Source organism: Rhea pennata, chromosome 12 (assembly GCF_028389875.1).
Source record: "Rhea pennata isolate bPtePen1 chromosome 12, bPtePen1.pri, whole genome shotgun sequence".
NCBI lineage: Eukaryota > Metazoa > Chordata > Aves > Rheiformes > Rheidae > Rhea > Rhea pennata.
In genome coordinates, this window is record NC_084674.1 from 4,920,596 (window position 1) to 4,944,695 (window position 24,100).

Here is a 24,100-nt window from a genome sequence, read left to right on the forward strand (position 1 = left end):
AGACTTCTGAAAACACTATAGCCTCATCAAAACAGAAAGTATGTTCACACTGGACATCTGGAAGTCCTCTGAGTGTGTAAAAGCGATCTTAATAGTTTACATGGAAGCAGTTTATGTCACGAGCCGAGTGCAAAGAGATATCTTTGACTTACTATGCATGTAACTAACCTAGAGGCTTAGGTGTTAAAACACGTGAAGAGTAGTACGCTTATTGTGGATGCTCAGGTCATCTCTTTGGGGTATGCTGAATCTATTGTTTGAGTTCTAGGAAGCGTGTTTATAAAGTATGACTTCAATATTGTGAAAGTATTTTTCAATGTCTTCTAATAGTGGTTTATCATCGCTTCTGTAACAAACTTACAAATCTAACATCTGCTGCCAAAGAAAATTTTTTTTTTTTAAAGTTCAGTCTTAAACTGCATGTGCTTTTTTTTTATATATGCTTGGTATGCTGAATGTAGCAGGTGATTTCCAGTACTCCAAATGTTTGCATTCATTTAGGTTACCTTCTTCCATTAAAAAGCAAAAATTAAGCTGTGAAATGATAGTACCTTGCTATTCTTGAGAGTACAGGGTATTTTTTTGTTCATGCTGTCATTAATGTTTTATTTTTAAATATATAGAAGATAATTCTGTGAAAATCTGTAATGTTCTTTCAGAATATTGAAGAAGACGCTATTTACTGTCATAAAATGGAAATTACAATAATCTTTTATTTTGCTGTTTTGATAGGGCCGTGCAGTCAGTGGTTGCTTCTCCTGCTCAATTCATCATGATAACTCCAGCTTTTGAGCTGAGCCAAGATCCGGATTTTCTTACAATAATAATCAAAATACCTTATGCCAAAGCTTCAGAGTTTGATTTATATTTTGAAGGGGAAGATTTTAAATTTTATGCTAAACCTTACTTTCTCAGGTAAGTAGTGTAAGAATGTAAAAAGCTCTGAACTTCAAAAAAATTAAAAAAAAAAATAGAGAATGAACTTTACTTTTGGGGCTCTCAGTATATGCCCTATCTGTAGTTTCCACAGTGATTTAGCTTGCCTTGTGGATCTGGCATCTTTGTTTCAAGATTTTAAATCACTTAAAAAGAATTCATTTAAATGCTTATCTGAATTTACTTTACCAACGACTACTTTGGATGTATGTAAGTGTGTCTTTGCCTTTGAAAGCCAGATAGAATATACTTGGTGGAGTATGTGTTTTGGTGCACACCTAGTAACGTAAGGGGAGAAAAGAAGCTGTAGGAAATGAGATTTGTGCTGTCTTTTCTCCAGATTGTAAGTTTCTCGTTACCCTATGGAAAAGGAACAAGAGACAATCAAAGTATGAAAGTGTTAAGAGAACCTTTGTCATATAAGAGCTGATGAGCTCCTAACCTTTATTTATTTTCTGTGTTTCCTGAATTCTTGGATATTCCTCTCCTTGTATTACCTATATACAGTAGTAGACTACTATCAGGATTTTTTGTATCCTGTCACTGTAGGATAGCTCAGAGTCTGTAGATTACAGGATCTTCAAGTGTTGCATGTAGTACTAAGGACATCATCTCTGTGGCGCCTGTGACTTCATCTTAGCTGGGGAAGTAGGAGTCACAAATTAACGCTTTCAGATGCTAGTATCTTGTACCAGTACTTTAGGGAGTAAGTTTTCAAAATAGCGTATAGGATTTAGGAGCATAACTTCCATTATTATCAATTGCAGTCACATAGTTAAATCCTTTGTACTGCTTTTGGAATGTGCCTTAAGGTTTTATGGACTGAGTTGTAGAGTTAGTCAGGCATTCAATGAGACATTTTGTTCTCTTTGCCTGCAGATTGACCCTTCCTGGAAGGATTGTGGAAGATGGTAGAGAAAAAGCATCTTACAATACAGATGAAGGTATCAGTTAATATTACTAGTGTTTTTGTCACTGAAGGTGCGGTATTAGCTCTTCAATAACTCATGCCTAATTGCATAGAACTTTAATTTATATACAGTTTTTTTATACTTTACTAAAGTTTCTTCTATTTTATGTGATATAAAATTCTTATTCAGGATGCATTATACTTATTTTGGCTAACTAAGGACAAAAGACATGTACATAAACTTCTTTATTGGAACAGTTATGGACAAGTCCCCTTCAAGCCCTATGGGGTTAAATATGTCATTTTACCAAGATCGTTAGCCTAGTAAATCTGCAAGAAAGTTGAGTATTGCTGAGCAGAAATTAAGTAATCCTGAGATAATCTCTTGATTAAGTCTTAAGAGAGAAGACTTGAATGTTTCTCTGCACCTTAAGGTGGAAAGTATTTTTGGAATAAAGGAAAAATATATATTCTGGAATAAACATATTCAGAAAGAAAATAAATACTGCAATAAAACCTACAGTTTGCTGCTTCCAATTTGCTTTATTATATACTTAAAACATGAATCAGCACGTTCCTGTGATCTTATTTTGATTCCCTGGTTGGAGAAAGAATTCAAATTAAAATAAACCTTGTCTTCTATGGGTTTATGTTATACAGTGCAAGTTAAGAGACCACAACCTGTTAAATATTCTTTTTCAAGCTTTGTTGTTAAAATCTTCTGATTTTTGTGAAATTGGCAAATGAAGTATAAAAACATGCACAGCGATTGATGCATAATAAAATATTCTCTGCATGTATCCCGATTTCTGTGAGCTTTTTGTAAGAACTAAAAATGTCCTTTTTAAGTTATCAGGGATGTTTTAATGCAAGACTAATAATTATATACTGTCTTTTCTTTAAGGAACTTTTACAATTCGGTTACCTAAGGAGATTCCTGGCCAATATTTTGAAGGACTGGATATGCTGACATCTCTTTTGGCAACAAAGAAGTTAAGATCAGTAAAACCTTTAGTGGAAGAAATAGGTACAGCAAAAAATCCTTATATTAGTGGTACGTATGTGATGTAAAATAGTTATAGAAATAGATTTACATAGTGATATATATATATACACATTTTTATATATATATATATATATAAAAGACAAACTATTCCTGTAGTTCCAAGGTACAAAGAAAGTAAGTAAAAGGTAAGTATCAAAGAGAACTTGTAGGTGATGTACTTCTCTTAATTATAGCTTAGTTACGTGTATGCTTTTCCAAAATGTATGTTTAACACTTGCTAAACCTCTGTAGCCCCTCCTGTGGCTGTATAATAAACACACATTTGAGTCTTCTACTTCCCACAAGTCAGTACAACTAATCTTTCAGCTCAAATAATAGAAGCTTAAGTAAAAAAAAAAAAAACAAAAAAAAAAAAAAAAAACTCACAGGTTCCAGCAGATAACCTGCTTAATGGCATCATTTCACAGACAAGGTTTGACTGTGTGATTGGTTATGTGCATGTGTTTTTTAAATTATTGATACTTACTTTGATCTTGTCAGGGTTATCTTAGAATAAATTTCTGTTCGTGTTGAAATTAGTGGAACTGCTGTTTCAGTCTTTGAGTAACTTAGTATAGGTTTTCCTGGTCTGCATTTTGAAAAGTTGGAGAATTTGATGCAGAATCTATAGGTTAACAATGTAAGTATCTGTCTGTATGAAAAACTTAAAGCAATTAGTGATTTTTTTTTCTTTTTCAATTTTGGAAACTACTTTATGATTGTAAAAGTTGAGTAGTCTGGTAGTAATCTAGTGTAAACTGTGATATAGCCATCTACTATCCTTCAATGTTAAAACAAAAGCGGAAAACATGGGGCTTGTGTGAAAGAAAGTAATACTTTTGCACATTACTAGTGATAAGAGTTATTTTTGAGAAAAATGCCATTTGGAGTTGGAGGCAGCAGAGATGCAGCAAAATCTGACAGATTATGAACATCCATAGTTGGGGATGTGTATGTTGCATCAAAAAAAGCTACTTTTCCTAGTCTTTGCCTTGTTATATATGAATCAGGTCTGTTATACCTCATTTTCATTCAAACCACTCAGTTTAATAGATTGAGAAATTCTCACTCATGTCAATTGGATAAGATAAAGGGAGATCTGGAGAGGTGTTGTTCACATGCATTTGGTGCCTCTTTTTTTCTATTTTCTGGAAATCATGTTTTTCAGTGTCATGTAAGATTTATTAAGAAATGTAGTAAATAAAAAGCACACTGTATTATCAACGTTTGTCTAGTTATTAAATCATATATGTTTTCGGTGATATAAGCTTGTAATCATTTTCTTTAACCATGTCATGTATACAGCTGCTTCTGCTCCATTGTCTGAGGAGGAAGAAGAATTTGACTGGGAAATTGAGCAGACTCCTTATGAAGAAACTGCGGAAAGCACTCTACAACAACAGTATTGCTATGGATTTGGGAATTTGTACTCAGCAGTGTTCCAGCGACTGCAGGTAGGTGACTCCCCTGCCTCTTAAAAGTTCCAAATAACTTTAAGCTATACTGCCTTTCTGGTTGGATAGGCTTCTTGGCTTGTTCCATGGTCAAGAGAGGATCACTAAGTGACAGCTTTTCCTTGTTATTGTATTACATGACTGAGTATATGCTGCTCTTCAAATAATAGCAAAGGTGAATCTTTGTTCCTGCAGAAACAGCGGTGGTCAATTGTGAGTAAACTGTGGTAGCTGAGGCAATAGCCTAATCTGTGTCTGCAGTAAGATCAGTAATAGAGAAAAGGGCTGAATGGTCCCCGGTGTGTTTTTTTTGTTTTTTTTTTTTGGTTTGTTTTTGAGAGAGAGAGAGAAAGGTTGTAGTCTTTAGGCTGTACTGCTAATGCTCCTGATTTTATTTGATATTGTCTTCCATTCTGACTTCAAACATATTCAACACCAAAATAAATTATTTCTGATGCAACGAAATTTAAAGCGTATTTAAAAATGAAAGAACTGATTCAAATAAAAAAGAAACAATTTTACCTAAAACGGATAAAGCTGGTTAAGTTATAGGCTTTGTTATGGTTGTTGCACTAAAATATTTTCCATTGTGAAATTCATAGTCATTTTTCTTTGTACTTTTAATTTTAACCTTTGTTTCCTCAGAAAGCAGTAACTATTGAAATATGGAGTCTTCTTGCTCCACCTTGTGTGTTTGAGGATCTCTTTAAGTGTGCTTGGTTCTTTCTCGATTGCTAAAGTTGATTCAGATCTTCAGATGTAAAATAAGGTCATTAGCAGCTAAAATTCTAATTTCACTAGTAAATAGTTCAGGAGACTAAAATATTTGAAAATGGGATCTGCTTTATCATCCTTAAAGACCTTCAGAGAGAGGAGACAAAACCAGAGCTTCACTGCTGGAGTAGCACTTAATAACTGTAGCTGGCAGATTCTGTAGGAAAATGTTTGTGGAAAAAATAAATTCAGACTCTAGTGATATTTATTTATATATGTTCTTTATTGCCTCTAAAATTAGGATTATAATCTGTCACAGGTTTAAGTATGTATTTTGTTCAAAATACTTTTTGACTGTGCTGTTCTTTTAAAACTTCTTGCTTATCAGAGCCTGAACCTTTCAGAGAACTTTGCTTGAACTCTGAGCAGTGTAATTCTATGATAAACTTGCCTCCTTTCAAAAAGAGGTTGATCAGCTGGCTGGGAATGCAGGCTTATTTTCTTTTTTTTATGGAAAGATACTGTATGACAAATAGTCCATACATATTTACATAGCACAGTTTGTTAAACAGTAGCAATCTGGTTTATTTCTTATTATCTGCTGAAGTGTTTATAGTATATCTTTGCCATAATATTGAGTAATTAGAGATTAAAGCTCTTAATAGGGTTAGACTCTTGTAAAATATTGCACGAAAAGGATGATGCTGTGTTATTTGTTGTGTTGAATAAAAGAAATTGAAATATATCTAAATGAAATTTTCTGACTGAGATTGGGATTCTTCAAGGTCTCTGTGCACTTAATTTATGATGAATTTACTAGGACTATACCGGTGCACTGACATTTCGTTTTGTAGATTAATTTGTAGGATAGGAGCTTTAAACTGCAGTCATTCCGCCTTCGTGCATTTGGTAGTTTCACTAATTCATGAATAGATTGGAATTAATCTACAACCTGTAGCATACTCAGCTGCATAATAATATTGGTAGAATATAGAGCTTTTATTAAAATACTAGATAGTAATTTATTACTTTCTTAATGTTCTGCTGAAGTTCTCACACCAGGCAATAGAAGTAGCAGCTATTTAAAGCATATTAATCCTGTAATTCTAATTTATTATTGTGTGAATTGTAGTATCTTAAGGTTTTGGAACAGAAGGATCGCTATTTATGGAGAAAGTATCTCCATTCTGTGAGTGTATTTATTAGTTTATTGCTGTGAAACTACTGAAGAAGTACGTTTTCCATCAGCATTAATGTACCTGTAGTTATTTATGTCTAAAAGGATATTGAAATTGTCCATTAATTAATGTGTGGCCACTTGAGAATGCAGGATTAATCTGAAGAGTTACAAAGACTATGATTTTTATCTTGTGCATATATGGTTGCCTGCTTTTTTTAAGCATTACAAATTTCAGCATAATACAAAATAGCCTGTCTGCTTTATGATAAAGAAAAGCACCTGAATACAATTCATAAAATCTGAAGCTTCTTAGAATTCATAATAACTGAAAGTCCATGGAATTTGGGTGTCCTATTTGCACAATAGAGTCTGAATTGAAAGGTTATGCAGATTTTTTAGACTGTGCCTAGTTTTCAATAATGTGTATCAAGAGATAGAAAATTCTAGTTAGGACTCACCTGGTTTAACAGTAGTGACCATTATTATCATTATTTTTTGCACTTGTGTTAAAATTGAAGGAATGGTATCACATGTAGTATATTACCTTTTCATAAGGCAGTGCCTTAGCGCTTACTGTAATGCCAATAGACATCTCAAACTTTTACTGAAGAGTTCTTATACATTGTATCTTTGGCTTGATCATCTAACTTTTGTTACGTTTTCAGGATGAACTCAGTGATATTATTGACATTAAGGATCCAGACCGAGTGCCTGTAGATGAACGTAGGAGGAGACGCCTGGCAGCTGAGGCTGCTAAGTTTGATCCTGATCATTACCTGTAAGTACTGATTTATTTCACCTGGTCAAGTGAAAGTGCCTCAGTTAAAATAAATTCACTTTCTTGTTTGATAGATGATGGTTTTAAGATTGCTTTTGGAAATACTGCCTTTACTTTTTGTCTGTCTGGCTCTTTGCTTTCTAGCAGTAGGCAGTAGAAAGTATTCAGAAGAGTGACAGTGACACAGGACATTATCTGTTTTGCACTTGCTTTACTGGTTAACTAAAAACGGAATTCAGTCTCTTCTCAAGTGGGGCTACTGTGAACTGTTGCAGAATGCTCTTTCATAGTTGACCTCTTCACATCAGGGTAGCCAAACTGTGGCAGCATTTTGGGTTGCAGATATCATAACTTTGTTTCCTCCTTGTGAAACATGGTAACTTATCCAGCCTGGTCTATAATGAAGTAGATGGTCCCTTCTAAGTAGTTCCTGCTATTTTTCCTTAGAGATTTGAAATCACGTAACTGTTGTTTAAACCATTTCGGGCTTTGCCTGTTTCAGATCTGGTTTTCAACAGAATGAGAAAAATTCTCAAACAAAACTGTGTGTTTCTCTGTATGCCTTCCTATATGATGAAGGTGGAAATGATTCTTTGTGTCTTTCAAGGACAGTCTCTCCAGATTGGAATATTTCAGGTCAAGGGGAGCGCAGAAACTTCCAGAAAAATACACTATGTTTAGATTATCAGAATTAATGGGAAATAGGTATAGTTCTCAGCAGGGAGAATTAAGACTTGTGGTGTGTTTTGAGAAGGAAGAGAGATTTTTGGTGGCTTTTTCCTTTTGTCTTTAGATATTTTGAAGAACAGCCACAGGAATTGCTCTATTTGTTCTGAAATATATAGACTTAACCCATTTGAGGTATTTAAAGTGGTGTATTTGGCTGTTACGTGTCATTCTGTAGCAAGTAGAAATAAAAACCGTGCTTTCTCGAGCTACAACATGATTTGGAAGTACACTTACTATCTCAGTTCTAATAGTTCCGAACAGGTAATTTGATGCAAATTACAATAATGCTAAGTTTGCATCTTAGGGACCCTGTGTTCTAGCCTTAAAGATGAACTAGGACCTTTTAGTTTAATGGGGTATGTTTTAGAAGCCTCAGAACAGATGATACCAGCCTTTTGCCTTCAGCTAAAATTGTTGTTTTCCTTTGCACCCTGATGCGAAGGATAGTTCTGGAGGAACAGTGCTGAGCAGAAATATTCTGCTGGTTTTAAGGAAAATGCAGACTGGCTAATGTTTAAGTTACTTTTTCAAAAGACACTGAAGGCATTGGGGAAGCTGTTAATGTGAGAGTACAGCAAATTACAGTCTGTGCTCAATGAACAAGTTAGGTTTTGTATAATGATTAAAAATTTATTAAGAACTATTTCCTCTGTTTTTACAGTTCTCATTTTTCATTCTGTTTTTTGGCTTGAAGGAAGAAAAAAAAAGAAAATAAGAGAAGGCTTAGAACTTGAATCCTTGAACATAAATCCTTCCAGACTCAGTATACTGAGTTTCTACCACAGTGGCTTTGTGCTAAGACAGTGGTACATCTTTTACAGAATTCATAACAGATCTTCTTTTTTTTTTTTTTTTTTTTTTTTTTTTTACCTTGCTTTAACATAACTTTGTTTACCCAAAAGTCTGTTCCCAGCTCTACTTTCAGATATTTGCTCTCCAGCTGCATACATCTCCTCTTCAAAGCATGCTTACTTTGAGAATAGAGCTTCCCAATGAAGGCAGGTTTTCTGAGAGTCCTCTTTGAAATGTTCTTGTTTAGATAGATCCAAACCAAATCTGTTCATCCAATGTCTGTTCATCTTCGTGTCGTGCTACAAACTCATCAACTTCCTAGGCTTCCGGGCAGCCTTGGAAAAGTTGAGAAAGTATGGGAGGGGTATTGCAAGATAAAAGAATATTGTGGTTTATGCTTTTTATAATCAGTATTTTCTGTTTTTAAGCTGAAGACCAGATACTGACTGGTCACATTTATTTTTGTTCTTTGGAGTTACATTTTTAATAAATGGTAAATTGCCTGAAACCCAATTAGGTGTATTCAGTCTGTCCATAAAAAATATACCCACATGTGCTATAAATTGAAATAAACAGCATATGACTCTCTCTTTTTCCAGAGCTGATTTTTTTGAAGATGAAGCTGTTCAACATGTTTTGAAATATAAACCATGGTGGGTTGATGCCCATAAAAAAAAGATGGCCTTGCAGGAAGAAAGTCATCAGGAACATGAAACTTTTGGTAAGAGTGTATCTGTTAATTTTTGTGTTTTCATGTTATGTACTAGGTTATTGTTTTTAAAGAAAAAAAATATGGTTTTAGCCTACAATTTTCGGTCTTAAAACTATTGTTCTTCGTAGAGGAGAGAAGTATTCTGCAACGTGCCTTGCCTTCTCTTTGAAGGACAGTTGCATGCTGTTATCTTATACAGCATTGATGTCCGAAGCTCATGGTATATGATTAAGTGGTCATTTCATCTTAAACACTTATCTGTTGGTTTGTGTAGGCTCACATGTGATCTCTTATCTCCATAATGTATTTCAGAGTTAACCCTTCTTAAAGACCAACTAGAATTCAAGCTATCTATGCAGAGAAAATTCCTTTTTAAGAGTATGCTGTAATTTTTAAGATTTCATGGGAGTTGTCAGTGTCAGTAAGTCATGGCATTTGAAGTCAAGTCAAAACTATTTTGGTGTAGCTATTTTAATAGCTAGAAAGTGAGTCCTTTGTGTGTTGGTGGTGCTTATCTCTTTTCAGACTTACTGTTCTCCTTTTCAATTATTGTTCTCCCTTTCCTGGCTGTATTTTCAGAGGAAAAGTTATTAAAACTACTTTTGTTCACTTACACGTATAGTGCAGACACTTTGTGGCAAGTATTCCAAGAATCAGTTGGGGAAGACTGACCTAGTGTCAGCTGTATTTCTATGTGATGTGCATGTCTTCTGTAGGATGTTCTATTTTATTTATACAGTACCACAGATGTTCATGGCATTTATTTTTCTACTGCTGTTTTTATAGATACTAGAGACTTTTTTTTTTCTGAAGGAAAATCTTCATTAATCCTTTTAGAAGTTAAAAATGATGGTTTCAGGATTAGGAAGTGAACCTGTAAGAATATCGCTAACTGGAATTACTTTTTGTAGTACTTTCTGCAATCACTGTATACGAGCATATTATTTTATTATCACTCTATACATGCCTGTTCTTTTATTGTCTTTTGCTCATTTCCTCTGTAATATGGAAGTTCAATGTCACTGAAATAGATAATGATAATCCTTTCAGCAGAGGTTCTTCAACAAATATAATATTAGTGCACTAATAATACTGCCACTTTCACATTTCGTACAGGGGTGGGACAATAGAATTTGGATAAATGCTGCATATTTCACTGTGAATGTAATCTGATCTCTCTTCATCTTTTGAAATCAGAAATCTTTAATTACATCTATCACAAATATATGATTTTAAAAAGCATTGGACAAAGGTGGCTTGGAAACTTGAGTAATGAGAGAGTTTTTTTGTTTATTGTTTTCATTGATTAAGAAGTGAAAGGATGTGTTGATATTTACCTTTGTTAAGGAATATAATGTAAATGAAGAGCAGCTAGATGATTTTAATGATTAAGAATATTTTAAATTAGAATGAAAGTCTTGAAGAAAAAAGTGTATGTGTTACTGTACTTCATGGGCAGTAACAATAGACAAATTAAAAACTCAAAAGTCCAGCAATCCTGCTGCTAAGTTATACAGAAATTGTGACTACATAAAAGGTTTCTCTAAACCATTTATTTTAACAGATTTTTTTTTCTAATATGGATGATCAAAAAAACTTTGTTTACTTTCATGTGGCTCATATGCTTTGGGGAACTTCGGTGGATTTAACTCAAATACCGGCCGGTATCTTACTTATGTGATGACAGCAACACTTGCCCCCTATTTTTTTTTTTCTTTAACCTAAAAAATCCTTACTTTTGGTAACATAGTTCATGTTATTTGAATGGAAAGAGCAGTTAATGATGCCAAAAAAACTGAATGAGGATCTGAAACCTGCGGAGATTCTTAAACCTGAGTTTGTTGTGGTGAAAGAAACCACCATGAGAGGGAGTACAGGTTCTACTTGAAGATCTTTTATGAATGAAAATAGAGAAGGGCAGGAGGTAAGTCTGGGCTATTGGATCTGGAATCTGATGATCAATTGGATGAGTTGCCTGTGTTTTGTATTGCTTTTGTGCTTTTTCCCAGCAATGGTATAGTTCAGGTAGCCTGAGTTACAAATTCAGGACTGTTTGAGTTGAATGCATGGGTCTGCAGTAGTCTGCATTTGTCTGAAAACAAATGTCTGAAAACAAATGTCTGAAACAAAATGAAGACTGCTAAATGAAGGATCTTCTTTGCTAGTTGGGAAATTTTGCCTCATTTCCACTGGAACTAGGGAGAAATCTGAGATCTTCAGTCAGGTTCTTTTTTACTGCCTGTGGAAGAAGTGAGGAATAAAATGAGGAGTACTCAGACTGCTTAGTCTTCCTGAGTTCACATGTGTGTATGTGTGTGAGTTTGAGTGTGTAATGTAAACTTCTAAAATAAGAGTCTTTCCTCCCTATTCCCAATCTTAAAGGATTTTGATGAGGTAAAAGTCGTGATAGGCTTACTACTGTGATCATCTTGTGCAAATACTTCTGTGAAGAAAGTTATGCTCTTGATTAAACACATGCAATCTCAAGGCTTTACCCAAGAATGTGGAAGAGCAGAGATGATATGATAGAAGTCATATAATCAGAGATGCTGAACTGGATAAGCCTGCTTCTCTCAAACACGGGATGATGTATATTTTAAAGGAATATTTATTATAGGTAAGACTTTTGAATAAGAAGTGATATGAAAGTAGGAGTGATGATACTAAAATTGAAAGGAGGTGACAATACAGCCTGCTGTGGTGTTGGGGTACTGACACTAGAATTTGCCACCTCGTGTTTCTCTAGTCCCTGTATTTTGTGCTCTGTTGCTGCTATTAGGACAGTTCCCACCTAAGCTGTGTCTGTGGAACCCCTAATATCATGCTGGGAACTGATGTCTGAAGCTACTACGTGGAAAAAAGTGAATTTAGGGGGAAAGTGACAGTAAAAATCAGCATGTTTATTAAAAATTTTCATACTCAAAAACACTGAATCAAGAACTTCTGTTTCTTCCTCTTGCTGACTTATAGTGATGTCTGTTTTTCGTGTTAACTGCTTTCTTAGAGACCAAACGGTTGATTGCTTTTCCCTTTAGAAAATCTTTATTCATATCACCTCTGCGTTTCCACATAAATGACCTTCAAAGGTTCGGGCTGACATGTATCTAATATAGCATTAATATGATTCAGGGATAATTTATTTTGTTTACAGGTGTCTCTGATTTTTTCTTTTTTTTTTCAGAATAAGAATTTCTTTTTAGAGATCAGTCTTTCAGTAGGACTCTGAATGCTCAGATATACACCCTTAATGGTCGTTTTGCAAGTTTGCACTTTTCTTTATCGGATTTCTGAACTTGTTCTCTGTATCTGTTTTACTCGGTCTTTCTGGCCGTTACAGTGTGTGTACCTCAGTGGCATTGTCCTGTGGCAGAGCATATATTTTTCATGTGAGAAAGAATTACTGTTTGTTCATGCAGAGTTCTTACAATAGCGACTCATCATTTATATTTTAAAGTATCATTGACCTTAAAAGGTGACAACAATAAGATACTGAAGAAAGAATGATGCATGTCTTCAGTATGGTTTATAGGAACTGCAGACCTGTTAAAGAGTTGTGACAAAGATTAGTTTAAAGGAAATTGTGAGATCTAGGAAAGACAGTTGGAGTCCCATGAATTTATGGAGAATGCCTGCAAGCAGAAGGTCAAAAGTGATATGAAGGAAATGTGCTGTAGGTGTTGATTTGAAAACTAGAGAAGGGTATAAGCTTGACATCGAAGACAAGAGTGTTTGGATGGAGCTAAAATTTGAGTGGAGGGATTATAAAGAAGACCGTGTAAGCAGAGGAATAAACGAAACAGACTTGACTGATCACAGAGTGAATATAGGTGTACAGAGGAATACAGTTCAGTGTTTTTAGGACTTAGGGGTTCATTTCCTGAAAACTGAGACTTGTTCAATCACATTCTTGTTGACAGAGCTTTGGGGGTGTCGAAGATGGCTCATTTCTACAAACTCAGCAAAATGACCTTGTGTAGAAGGGGAAGAGTGCCTTTATTGAGTCTTCAGTGCCAGTTCTACTCTTTTTAGACAGTGCAGAATCCATACAGGAAAGAGACGTTGTCAGTGCATCAGCACTGTGAAAAGTTTCCACAACTTTCTATACCTTATCAGATAGCAAAAAAATCAATCACAAGAGAAATCAATGGAAAATCATTGTTGTTAATTCTGTTATCCTCCTTAATAAGTTTAGAGTAGTATTTTTAAAGCAGCATGCAACCATGGAGGAGTGATCCTGAGCAAAGCCTCTGGACATCTTTCTAATCAGAATAGTAATGCATGCTGTCTCCTCCTGTCTTAGGAAGAGCTTGAAAGGAATAGAAACCTCTTTGTTACTGATAAAAATGGTGCTAACCTTATTCCTAAACAATCTACTTTCTGCTAACTAATCTTCTCCTTTCTCTGGTGTTGCTGATTTACTGGCTTACAGGGGCAGAAGTACACATTTAAAAATCTGAGTTCTGTAGCATAGTATTTTAGTACATGTTAAAAAAAGCAAAAATAAACAAACAAAAAAAAAAACCAAAAAGCAATTCCTCTGATTTTCTTAGTTTCCTTCAAAGTAGTCATGAACTTCAAGACTGTGCTTGCCAGGGCTGTAAGCTGAGGCCCTGCTTTCATCAAAAAGCTAAGCCAGCTGATTTCCAGGGGTCCTTTCCAGCCTAGGCTGTTCTATGATTCTACAAGTCAGAGCACTGAGATTGTGAGACCCCAACACATTTACAACCATTTGCAAGTGTGGCAGTAGTCTTGAGATATAGATATTACGCAGACTTTATTTTTGAATAGCCTGAACTCTATCTAGAATCTAAGCAATGAGTTCAGCTACATAAGATTTTGATAATGCTGTAATACATTGCCCTATACCTGTTGGACTTCATCGTCCCTTGTAGAGATTAAGCTGTGCTTCACTGACTGACTGACAGTTGTTACTGAGGAACAGTTTGAAATATGCTTATTCTAACACGAGAAGGGGCTAGTATAAAATAAGTAAAGGACATGTCCAGAAAATAAAGGTAATCTGTAGATTTGTTTAGTTGCAGGTTTGTCTATGAGGAGATTAATCCATCTGAATCCTTTAGACAGGAGTGTGTTTGCATATAACTTACGCAGTTATGTTGTAGCAAGAGGAGGCATGATTTTTGACACTGACAAATGTACAAAACATTCTGAAATGGAACTTAAGGAAAATTTACATGCTTAGGATTTGATAAGTAATAGCAGATGCTGCTTTGCAGGAGTTTGATTTTTGATTACTCTGCAGGTATTGTTAGATAAAACATTGGTAATCATTGTACAAAATCCAGGTTTAATATAGCAGAAAATGTAATTAAGATTTTATTTTCTGTTAACCTTATACTATACAGTTGTATTTTTAAATTAGGAAAAAAAACAAGAAATAGGTGGTGGTTTTGATATGTTAATAATTAGTTTCAGGCTTAGATAATATATTATTCAAAATCTCTAAAGAATAGGTAGATCTTTATTTGTAAACTGGAAGTATTTTCTCTAGAGAGAAGCTTTATTAAGAACACCTGGCACTTTGCAATAAGTAAGTTAATGAATGTCTTGGAACATTTACCTTTGAGAATTGTCTAGTTTGCAACTTGTTTGCTGTTGTCTAGTAGGCCTATGTTTTCTGGGAATATGGTCCAGTTGTATGAGATACAGTCTTTTCTTCTTTTAAAATGCAAACTCTCTGAAGCATAGTTAACTCATAGGTTTTACAAAGTTCACTAGGAGTTTATTTGATTTTTAAGTAAAAGAGGAGTATAGTTCACATTTACAAATTTCTCTGGAATGTGGATTTTAAGTGATCTAACTCATTTGGTAGTAGATTTTTTAAAAAGTCAGTTTGTTTGCTGTCAGTGTTGGACTACTACTCATTCCTGATGATAGATGTTCTTGTTAATTTTGATCAGTTGTGAGACAAAAACAAACTTCAGCTTGTAATCTTTGGGGAAAAGAAAAGCTTGGTAGGTGTGTGCTCAGTAGTGGATCCAGTAGTGAATATTACTAGTTTTTGGAGAAGAACAGAGTTTATATTCCCAGTATGTGTATGTCTTGACTGCTAACTACAGCAAATGCATTCAGGTGGACTTGGAACTGTGGGAGTACTGAGGTAGCTGTTCTGCACCCATTGCAACAGGTATTCTGTTTGTGACAGATTCTGAGATACTTTGGAGGCATTATTTATTTATTTTGTTTAACAACGTCTTTAAATACTTAGGTAGTCGCTGGCAGTGATTTTAAACTTTATGCATCTGATCTGCTTTATTACTATTTGCTTACAGACTCTTGGCTGTTTGCTTTTTACAATTTCTCTTAGCTTTTCTTTTTCAACTTAAGTTTCACCTCTCCTGGTTTGTGCTTCTCTTCAGGATGAAAGCTCTATTTGCATATGATTACATAATGCATTGCATTCTGCTCCAGTAGAGGCTTTCTTTTGAAAGCTAGCTGAAACTGGAAATGCCTTTTCTTTACCATTTGACCCTCTCCTAACAGGAAACACCTTGCTGTGATACTTCATTAATCCCACTCTACGTATCAACTTACAAAATGATCTTTATGTTTTTCAGAAATTGTTTTTTTTCTCAAATGTACTACAACATGGCATATACAGTTTTATGGATAATTTTAATATAAATGATAGCGGTGACTCCCTGAAGAATCTGTATAAATTAAAAAGTTATCAAGAAATTTGCTGATGGAATATAGATACATATATGTTTGTGAATTAAGGGATAATGCTGAACTACATTGTATTAATGGAAAAACAATAGAATTGCCATAGTTCTTGGTAAATTGACATTTTGTACTAGATAGCAACTGGAAGAGATCAGCTTTCTCAAGGAAAAAAAAAAAAAACTGGAATTCCTTTGTGTAGGAGCTGGTGAATAAATGGAGACTAGCTTGACTCCAGAGAAATGTTTAGTTCATAAAGAAGTTTCTAGAGGAATTTAAATAAAATTTTTCGTGCTTATGCAGCTCAGAAACATTAGGAAAGTTCGTAAAGAAAAATTCAAAAATTTTTGTCTTCATTCCTGATTTTATGTCTTCAGATGGGGTGTGTGCATACTTACAGGCCTTTGACATCAAGAACATTTGTTTAAAAACATGTCATAAAATCAGAAATCTTGTAGCAAGCTCCTGGGATAAAGATAAACACATGTCTCTTAAAGCAGTTGTATCCATGAGAATACGAATTGTGTGAAATGATGAGCAGCGTTTGAGGAGAAAAATCTCTATCGTAAGGATGATAACTATAAGTGTTCTTAAAGAAATGGGTATAAAATTAAATTTAGTTTGTGGATTGTAACCTTTTCTCTATGCATCTTTGGCTGTAAGCTCCCTCTGGCGTTTGGCTGCCTATGTTCCAAGGATCCATGGCTCTGATGTGGCCCAGCTGTACAACCTTGGCTCAGACTGCTGAGAGAGAATTGTGAGAAGGTCTATAGAAAGATAAGAAAGGTAAAATTACAGTTTTTTTTAGACAGGATCATTAGTAGCTCAAGGATTCCAGAGGCGCAGCATGGGAAGTATAAAATCCTAAAGTGGAAGAATAGCGAATCAAGTTGGATCTTATCTGGAATTGTTGGGTCGTCAGGTTAAGTTCTAAGTGTTGATGGAGCTGGTGGACGATGGCAATTCAGCAGTACACAAGGATCTCTCTCAGCGAGCATCAGAGGCTGACCATTCACCCCTAACTGATGGGTCTCCCTGACCAGCAAGGACTCTTCAGTGCTTAGACAGGATGGGGAACTTACTCATCTGTATTCGAGTATGTTAACATAAAAACACAAAACAATTATTGGTTATATATATTGTGCTTGCAGCTTCTCTCAGTGCCCAGCAGAAGATACCAGAATATAGTGGCCCAAAAGAGGGGAGGTAACTGAATAATTGAATGGAGATTTCAATATTGTAAGATTCTTTTTCTAGAATAAATAATTTCAAAGAGTTAAAGGTCGTGTTGTGTACTTACCCCCAGACTTAGAATTTGTTCTGAATGTGTAATGAGAATGCTGTTACACTTGTTTCAGTCTCTGAGAAATCTACTTGAATGAAGTGATGTTTTAAACTTAGGCTGATGGTTCTTGTGTTATTGGCACTTGAACAAATGTAGAGTGGTACTTCAGCAATGCAACAAAGCATCAGCTGTCAGGCTACTAACACTGCTTTCTCCTATCAAGTGCCTTTGTAGAACTGTAACTTCGTTTTATGCAGTGACTAGAGTGTGTTCACCGGATCTGTCTGATTTAGGAAGAGAGAGTAAAACCATTCCTAATGACATGGAATGCCTGGACAGTCTGGATAAAAAGTTCTTAGCTCAGACCTCTGACATTTTTTACTAAATGACTTCTTGATTTTCCATGAGGATAGGGGTGGCTTCCAGTCAATTATCTACTTAATCTCTTCTATTATTTCAGTGCAGTTCTGCCATCTTTTCTGCATTTCAAGTGTTAAGTACTTTTCAGACAGGTTAACCTTTCAATATGTAATCTCAGCTGTCCAAGCCTATACCACAGTTTGCTAGGGAAGTATTTTGATGCATTATTACAGCATGCCTGCTATACTGTTGTTTTTGTTCTGCTTATGCAACCCAAAGAGGAGGTACTGGGCTACATGATTCTTTGGAGTTTGACTCATGTTGCCTTTCTTAAGTGAGGTACATTGAATATCAGCAAAATACTATCGTATTTTCACTGAGGGTGAAAGCTATAGCTCTTCAGAGGGAATTATGCCTTTTATAGTAGTATCAGTGGGAACAGGGTTTTGATCTGTGATCCTTCCCTCTCGGTGGAAGGATTCAGGTTTAGCTCAGTTGGTTAGAGTATGGTGCTGCTAATGCCAAGGTCATGGGTTCAATCCCCATACGGGGGCTATGCTGAGGGTTGGACTAGATGGTCTCCAGAGGTCCCTTCCAACCTTACCATTCTAGGATTCTGTCGACAGTATGAAGGTAGCTCTTAAATCATGATTATCAATAGAAGCTGATGAGATTTAAGAATGCAGAATTGCTCCTTTTTTTAATTCATCCCTAGTTCTTTAATTCTTATCCTTTTCTACCACAGGAAAATCTGCTTGTTTTTATTAGCCTGTTTCTTAGTTTCTGTCCAGTAAGACATGAACTTCAGAAAATTTTCATGTAGCTATATCTTGATTTTACATTTATATATGATACACAAGATGCACAAGATACACAGGCATCCACAAAGATCCTCAGTACTTCAGAGATTCCAAAGTGCTAGCACGCGCATGCAGTGTTTTGCAGGGCTGGAACCTGACATTTAAAGGACTGTATCAAGGTTTAGTAAAAGTTAAGTAATAGTGAAAGTAAGAATGATTTACATCCTTTACTGAGTGATTTGAGATTAGTAGCATGCTTTTTTTTAAACAGACCATGGAAGCTGCATACTGCCAATTAAAAATAAATGTGTCACTCTTAAATTTGTAATCAATTATCGTTTTACTTTTTATAGTTGTCTTCTCAGAAGAAGAGAGAGAGCAGCTCAGAAAATTCAAAAATAAATCTCATCTTCTGGATAAAAGAAACTGTCATCACATATATCTCAGTTTAATTGATATCATTCTGGCATATTGCTATGAAATCTGTGTCAATGAAGGAGATAAGAATGTAAGTAACTTAAAATATATATATGTATATATTTCAAATACCCAATGCCAGAGTCTATATTGTCATTTAGGGAACGTACCTTTTAAAGTGAACTTACTCTTACCTCCAAACATTGCAAATGTGATGAGTAAATTTCAATAAAAGACTATATCTCTAGATTAAACTGTTGGGATGCATTTAGGGATTATTATGATTTCTAAATGCTTCTAGGTGGCTCTTCTAGAGCAGCATTTTAGCTGTAGGAGAGAAGTGGAAGGAGATGCAGGAGATTCCAAACAATTCCTTTTGTTTGTGATTTGTTTTGTGGTGTGGTATGTCTTGATTTTACGTAAACATAGATTTCAGGAAGTTGCTGTTTTTGATTTGATGGTTCTTTCTTTTTCTGAACAGTTCTGTAACAGGTACGTTTATAATAAAATGCACAAAATCACCAAGTCTGCAGGACTGAGACAGTTTAGTGTTTTATAATGGATGTAATGGATGCCTTTGTATGCTTTTAATACTTTTTTTTTTTTTTTTAAGCTTGTCTTCTGAATATGGAGAATGTTTCCTGAAGCTTTAAAGCATTCTGGAAACTATGGTGAAGCATTGAAAAACTTAAGATTGATGCTTCTCCCCCCCACCCCACCCCACCCCACCCCACCCCACTCCCCCAAAAAAAAAAAAAAAAAGGAAAAAAGAAAAGAGAAATCAGTTTGCTTTTTCACAGCGCATCAAGAGCGGGAGGGAAGCGAGAAGGTAGCTTTAAGCCAGATTTTTTTTTTTCAGTTTTCTCATGTTTGCCTGTCTCTTTCATAAGACAGCATAACTATGGATGTTTTCTCCATGCTTTTAATCAAATATTGAATCAGATAATCAAAACCATTCTTTCCTTAGACTGAATTTTGAGACATGGATTTTGGAATTGCAGGCAGAATAGAACCTGCCTATTCAACAGAACAATCATAGGACTGTTGTTGTATTGCTTCATATTGTTAATGTGCTGCACAGAACCACAAATATGTGAGGATCCTTATGTACAAAAATGTTATTGATCCTTGCAATAGCCTTATAGGGTATGTGGAAAATGCATTGCTTTTTTAATAGGAAAACCAAGACTTTCAGGCTGCACAAATCTTTATTAGAGCCAGGATTATAGATCAAGGCTTCCTGGCTTTTAGCCCTAATCATCCCACTAGACCACACTACCTCACAAATCCTATGAATCTGTCACATTTTAAGAATAATGATGTTTTACATGCACTGCTGGCTTTAGTACCTTCTCTGAAAGCCAAAAGTCTTGAGCTGTTTTCACAAAACAAGGCATTTTAGCTTGAACTGTTGATTCACTAGGCAAATTCAAGCTTTTCTTGCTTGGTGAAAAGTGTATTGAGGGACGGAATTTTTCTAATACAGTTTTTTCCTGTGATTGGCTTTCTATTTTAAAGGCTTTGTGCTTAGGCTAGATATCCCCAGTATGGAAACACATTTTATTTTTTAACATACTGCATTACAGTATCATTTTAATGCTGTCCTGTGGCCATTTCAATGCATGTAATATAATTACTGTTTCATATGCACATAAATTACTGCCAGAACGTTATCTTAAATAGTTTGCCAGCATTCTTGAACATTGAATAAGATAATACTTGTTTTATGTTTTCCTGCCTTAAAATCAGGTTGAATCATCTTGGAATGTCAGGAAACTGAGTGCAACACTGTGCTGGCTGGACGTAAGTTAAAACTTAAGTACTGCATTGTATATTTGCTTTATTACTTATTCTTGGAATTGCATGTTGCTTTTGTTGAAAGGTTGCTCTTTCAGTATTGAAGATTAATTAAGTGTTTGTCATATATTCAATAAATACTATGAAAAATTGATCAGGACCTTTGGGTTCCCAGCTCCAACTGGCTCCAAGAGGCTAGAATATGACCTTTGGTACATCTTTCCTGGTGCTGGACCTTGTTCTGGCTCATTGTTGAAAAGCTAAGGACAGGCACTGCCTAAAAGTTGCTTATCTACACACTATCCTTAGCTACTGGGTTTCATTCACGAGTCCTGTCCTTTATGTAGGAAGTAACTGTGTTTACACCTCACATACCTCTGAAGTGAGCATATGCATCTGCATACCTAGAGTAAAAAAATACTGATAGAACCTTCTATGTCTTTGAGTGGAAGTCATGAATGCCATCCCATTTAACTAGCTAAAGCATGTTAAAATAGTTGTTTTTGAACAGCAAAGTAATTTAAAAACTGGCAAGGGGCTTTGTTTGACAGCTGGTTTTGGAAACGATGAATATAGTTGTTTTTCTGTTCTGTTGAGATTCTCATACCTTCAAACATCAAATACAGTATATGTTGAACACATGCTGTTTTAAAGCTGTTCTGCAGTTCCATCTTCGTGTTTTCTTGATCACTGTTGCTAGGTATAGGTTTCTGACTTTTTTTTTTTTTTGAATTAGTTGGTCAGACTGCAACTTCTATCAAAGGAAGAAATTTTGGTGCAAGAAGGGTGGAAGAAAGAACAAACACAAAGTTTTTTTTTACATAAAAACTCTGGTATCACACACTTCCATAACGATGAAAAAAAATCTGAGTCAGTTGATAAGTTGAAAACAAATTTTAGATGTATGAACGAAAAACATACATTCTTCTGTGAGAAGCTCTCATCTTGAAGAGATTTTAACAGAAAATACAGATACTGAATGTCAGATACGTTAACAGAAGTCAATATGATTTGCAAAGCTAGTGATCCATAAACATGCATAACAAGCAGAAATTGTAATTCTTAGTGTTAGGTATTGTTCAGTGGGACCTAGTGGACTTAGTGTCCTTTAAGTGCTACTTCAGATGCATGTTTTAATAATGACTTTTGAAGATGGCAGGTTTCAGTAAAGAAGTTTATTGCCCACTTCTGGGGGTTTTACTGCTAAGCTTTTCTCCAGACCTCCTAGATCACCATTCTGCGCTTTTGGCTTGCTTTTTTTTTTTTTTTTTTTTTTTCCTTTTCTTTTCTTCTAGGCTGGAAATCAGATGCTTTCTGGCTTCTTCTCCAGCTGCTCAAGAGCTGGGAAGCCCAGAAGAGGTTTTGAACTGAATGACTGCTTTATTTCCCATATCATGGAAATGCTGGATTCCATATCCTTTTAGGAAAAAATACTCCTGTTCTGTAATTGTAAAATTGCCGTGTCGTTAGAGCCCTAATGACTGTGTGATCTATCACAACCCTAAATGCTTGTTTCAGGTTTCTTGCTGAGTCAGTCAATGGACACACACATTCCTTTACCCCCCCCCCCCCCCAATTTCTTCTCAGGGTTGTTATTGCATCCATAGTTGTTACTGCTAGCCCTTTGAAACCTACATAGAATAAAGTGAAGAAACTGAATACCTTTTTTTCCTCTGTGCACTTTCAAATTGTTTACAGAGAAGCACATAAGCCTTTGTAATGAAGCTATTACACACTTGAGATTGGAATAAACTTAACCTGGCCAGTAGATCATTATTTCTTACGATGACGGGAAACTAGAAAGGACTCTTCCTCTCTCATTCCTTAAGTTACTGAGCCATGTTGCAGTTCACAGGATCAAGTATTTGTAACAGGATTTTGGGTCCAACCCTACAAATGCAAGTGTTTCTAGTGGTGGTGAAAGTTGTATATTCATAATAAGAATTTGTTCTGTTGAAACCAGTTTTATAAATTAGTTAATTTTTTACTTATTTCTGGTTGAATGTTCTGCAGCAGCAAGTCATGGAGGAGTGCAGTTAAAATGCAGTGATTGCTTTCACTCTTGAGTTTTTCAGATCCATATCCTGACGTAGTGAAGGAGTTTTGTGTGTGCTTATCCTATAACGTAGCAGCTCTTGGCACAGATTCTGCCAACAGTATACTTCACACCCAGAAAAATCAGTCTCCTGGCACCAAGCTGTTAATAACTATATCTGTTATATAAACCATGTAGAGGCGGGTGTTTTCATCAATCTGTAAACAAAACTGCCTCAGCTGTGGTTTGTTTGAACCGACTGCCATTTTGCTGTACGTGGCATGCACACCTTAGACTCTAATTATTAGATAACAAAATATAAGTGATTAAAACATCAATAATCTATTTAAAATGAAAAATGGGTTGAGGTAGTCATGCAAAGTGGAAAAAAACACTGTTTTTCAATAAAGCTTATTTTTTAGTTTTAATGAATTGAGAATTCAGAATGTATTAAAATAAAAACACCTATTTCATAAATGGAATATTTTATCTTTTTGAAAAGTGAATGCTGGAAAGTAAATCAGTCTCTTAAGAGAGTCTTTAATTCACTGGTGCCTCTGGCTGGAGTAAATCTGAGGTCCTCCTCGCTCATAAAGGAGGACAATGAACTGCTTTCCCTAGGGAGATGTATTTATCCCTGTCTCAAATATCTGCAATGTCCATGAAAGGCAGTCATGTATCATTTTTAAAGATCTTATACATACACATGTATTCTGTTAATATCATATGTTTTTAATTTTTATTTATTCTTAAAAGACTTTTTATAGCTTCCCTTTAATATATATAATAATATGGGGCAGATGTAATTCATTGCTCTGCTCTAAAGAATGGCAGTCTTGAGTTAGATGTTTTATTCTAATGTTCGCTATATTCCTTTTTTTAATTCAAAACCACTAAAAATGCATGGCAGGATAACAAAAGTCCAATATAAGTTAAATATGCAGCGTCTTGTTTCTGTTTAACATTTGCGTGTTGATTTTCAAATCTATTGAAATACAGGTTTTAGATATATTATATGAAAATATGAAAAGCCCTTTTCAATCTATGCTATTATGACTTTTCCTAAATAAATAAATACTTCTTTTCCTATCACAATAGCACACACTAATTCAGGTTTGTTCTTTCTTTCTTCTTTTTTTTTTTTTTTTTTTTTTTTTTTTTTTGGTACATAGAGTTTCGCTAGTATTCATGATGTCTTGGTATCTTTTGGAAGAAGAGTTTTGTGCTATCCCCTGTACAGACATTTCAGATTAGTGACACGTGCCATTGATGATGCAGTCAAGATACTGCAACTAGGTAAGTTTTTTAGGAATTGAAAATGATACCTTAAGTGTTGCATTGTAATTCAGAGAGTCCATGCAAAAGAGAAAATGTGAACGTCTCATCTTTAGAAGAAGCTTTAATCAGATCCTTTATCTTAATAAATGGAGATAGTCCACCCATGATTTATAAAGCCCTTAGGGGAAAGGTCT

The 24,100-nt window shown here is 35.1% G+C and overlaps 1 protein-coding gene across 3 annotated transcripts in view; it reads left to right on the top strand.

The window, feature by feature from the left end:
* The window catches only part of SHQ1 (SHQ1, H/ACA ribonucleoprotein assembly factor), a 56,301-nt gene that overhangs the window by 886 nt on the left and 31,315 nt on the right, over nucleotides 1–24,100 (top strand). For 2 of the 3 annotated variants that reach the window (XM_062585519.1, XM_062585521.1), the window contains 9 exons: nucleotides 733–915; nucleotides 1,816–1,880; nucleotides 2,751–2,900; nucleotides 4,197–4,345; nucleotides 6,905–7,017; nucleotides 9,138–9,259; nucleotides 18,733–18,887; nucleotides 20,546–20,599; nucleotides 23,801–23,924. In XM_062585519.1, coding sequence (XP_062441503.1) covers nucleotides 773–915; nucleotides 1,816–1,880; nucleotides 2,751–2,900; nucleotides 4,197–4,345; nucleotides 6,905–7,017; nucleotides 9,138–9,259; nucleotides 18,733–18,887; nucleotides 20,546–20,599; nucleotides 23,801–23,924 — 1,075 coding nt within the window. In that variant the 5' untranslated portion in view covers nucleotides 733–772. The remainder of the gene's footprint in view (nucleotides 1–732; nucleotides 916–1,815; nucleotides 1,881–2,750; nucleotides 2,901–4,196; nucleotides 4,346–6,904; nucleotides 7,018–9,137; nucleotides 9,260–18,732; nucleotides 18,888–20,545; nucleotides 20,600–23,800; nucleotides 23,925–24,100) is intronic. The other variant, XM_062585522.1, reaches the window with a different exon arrangement.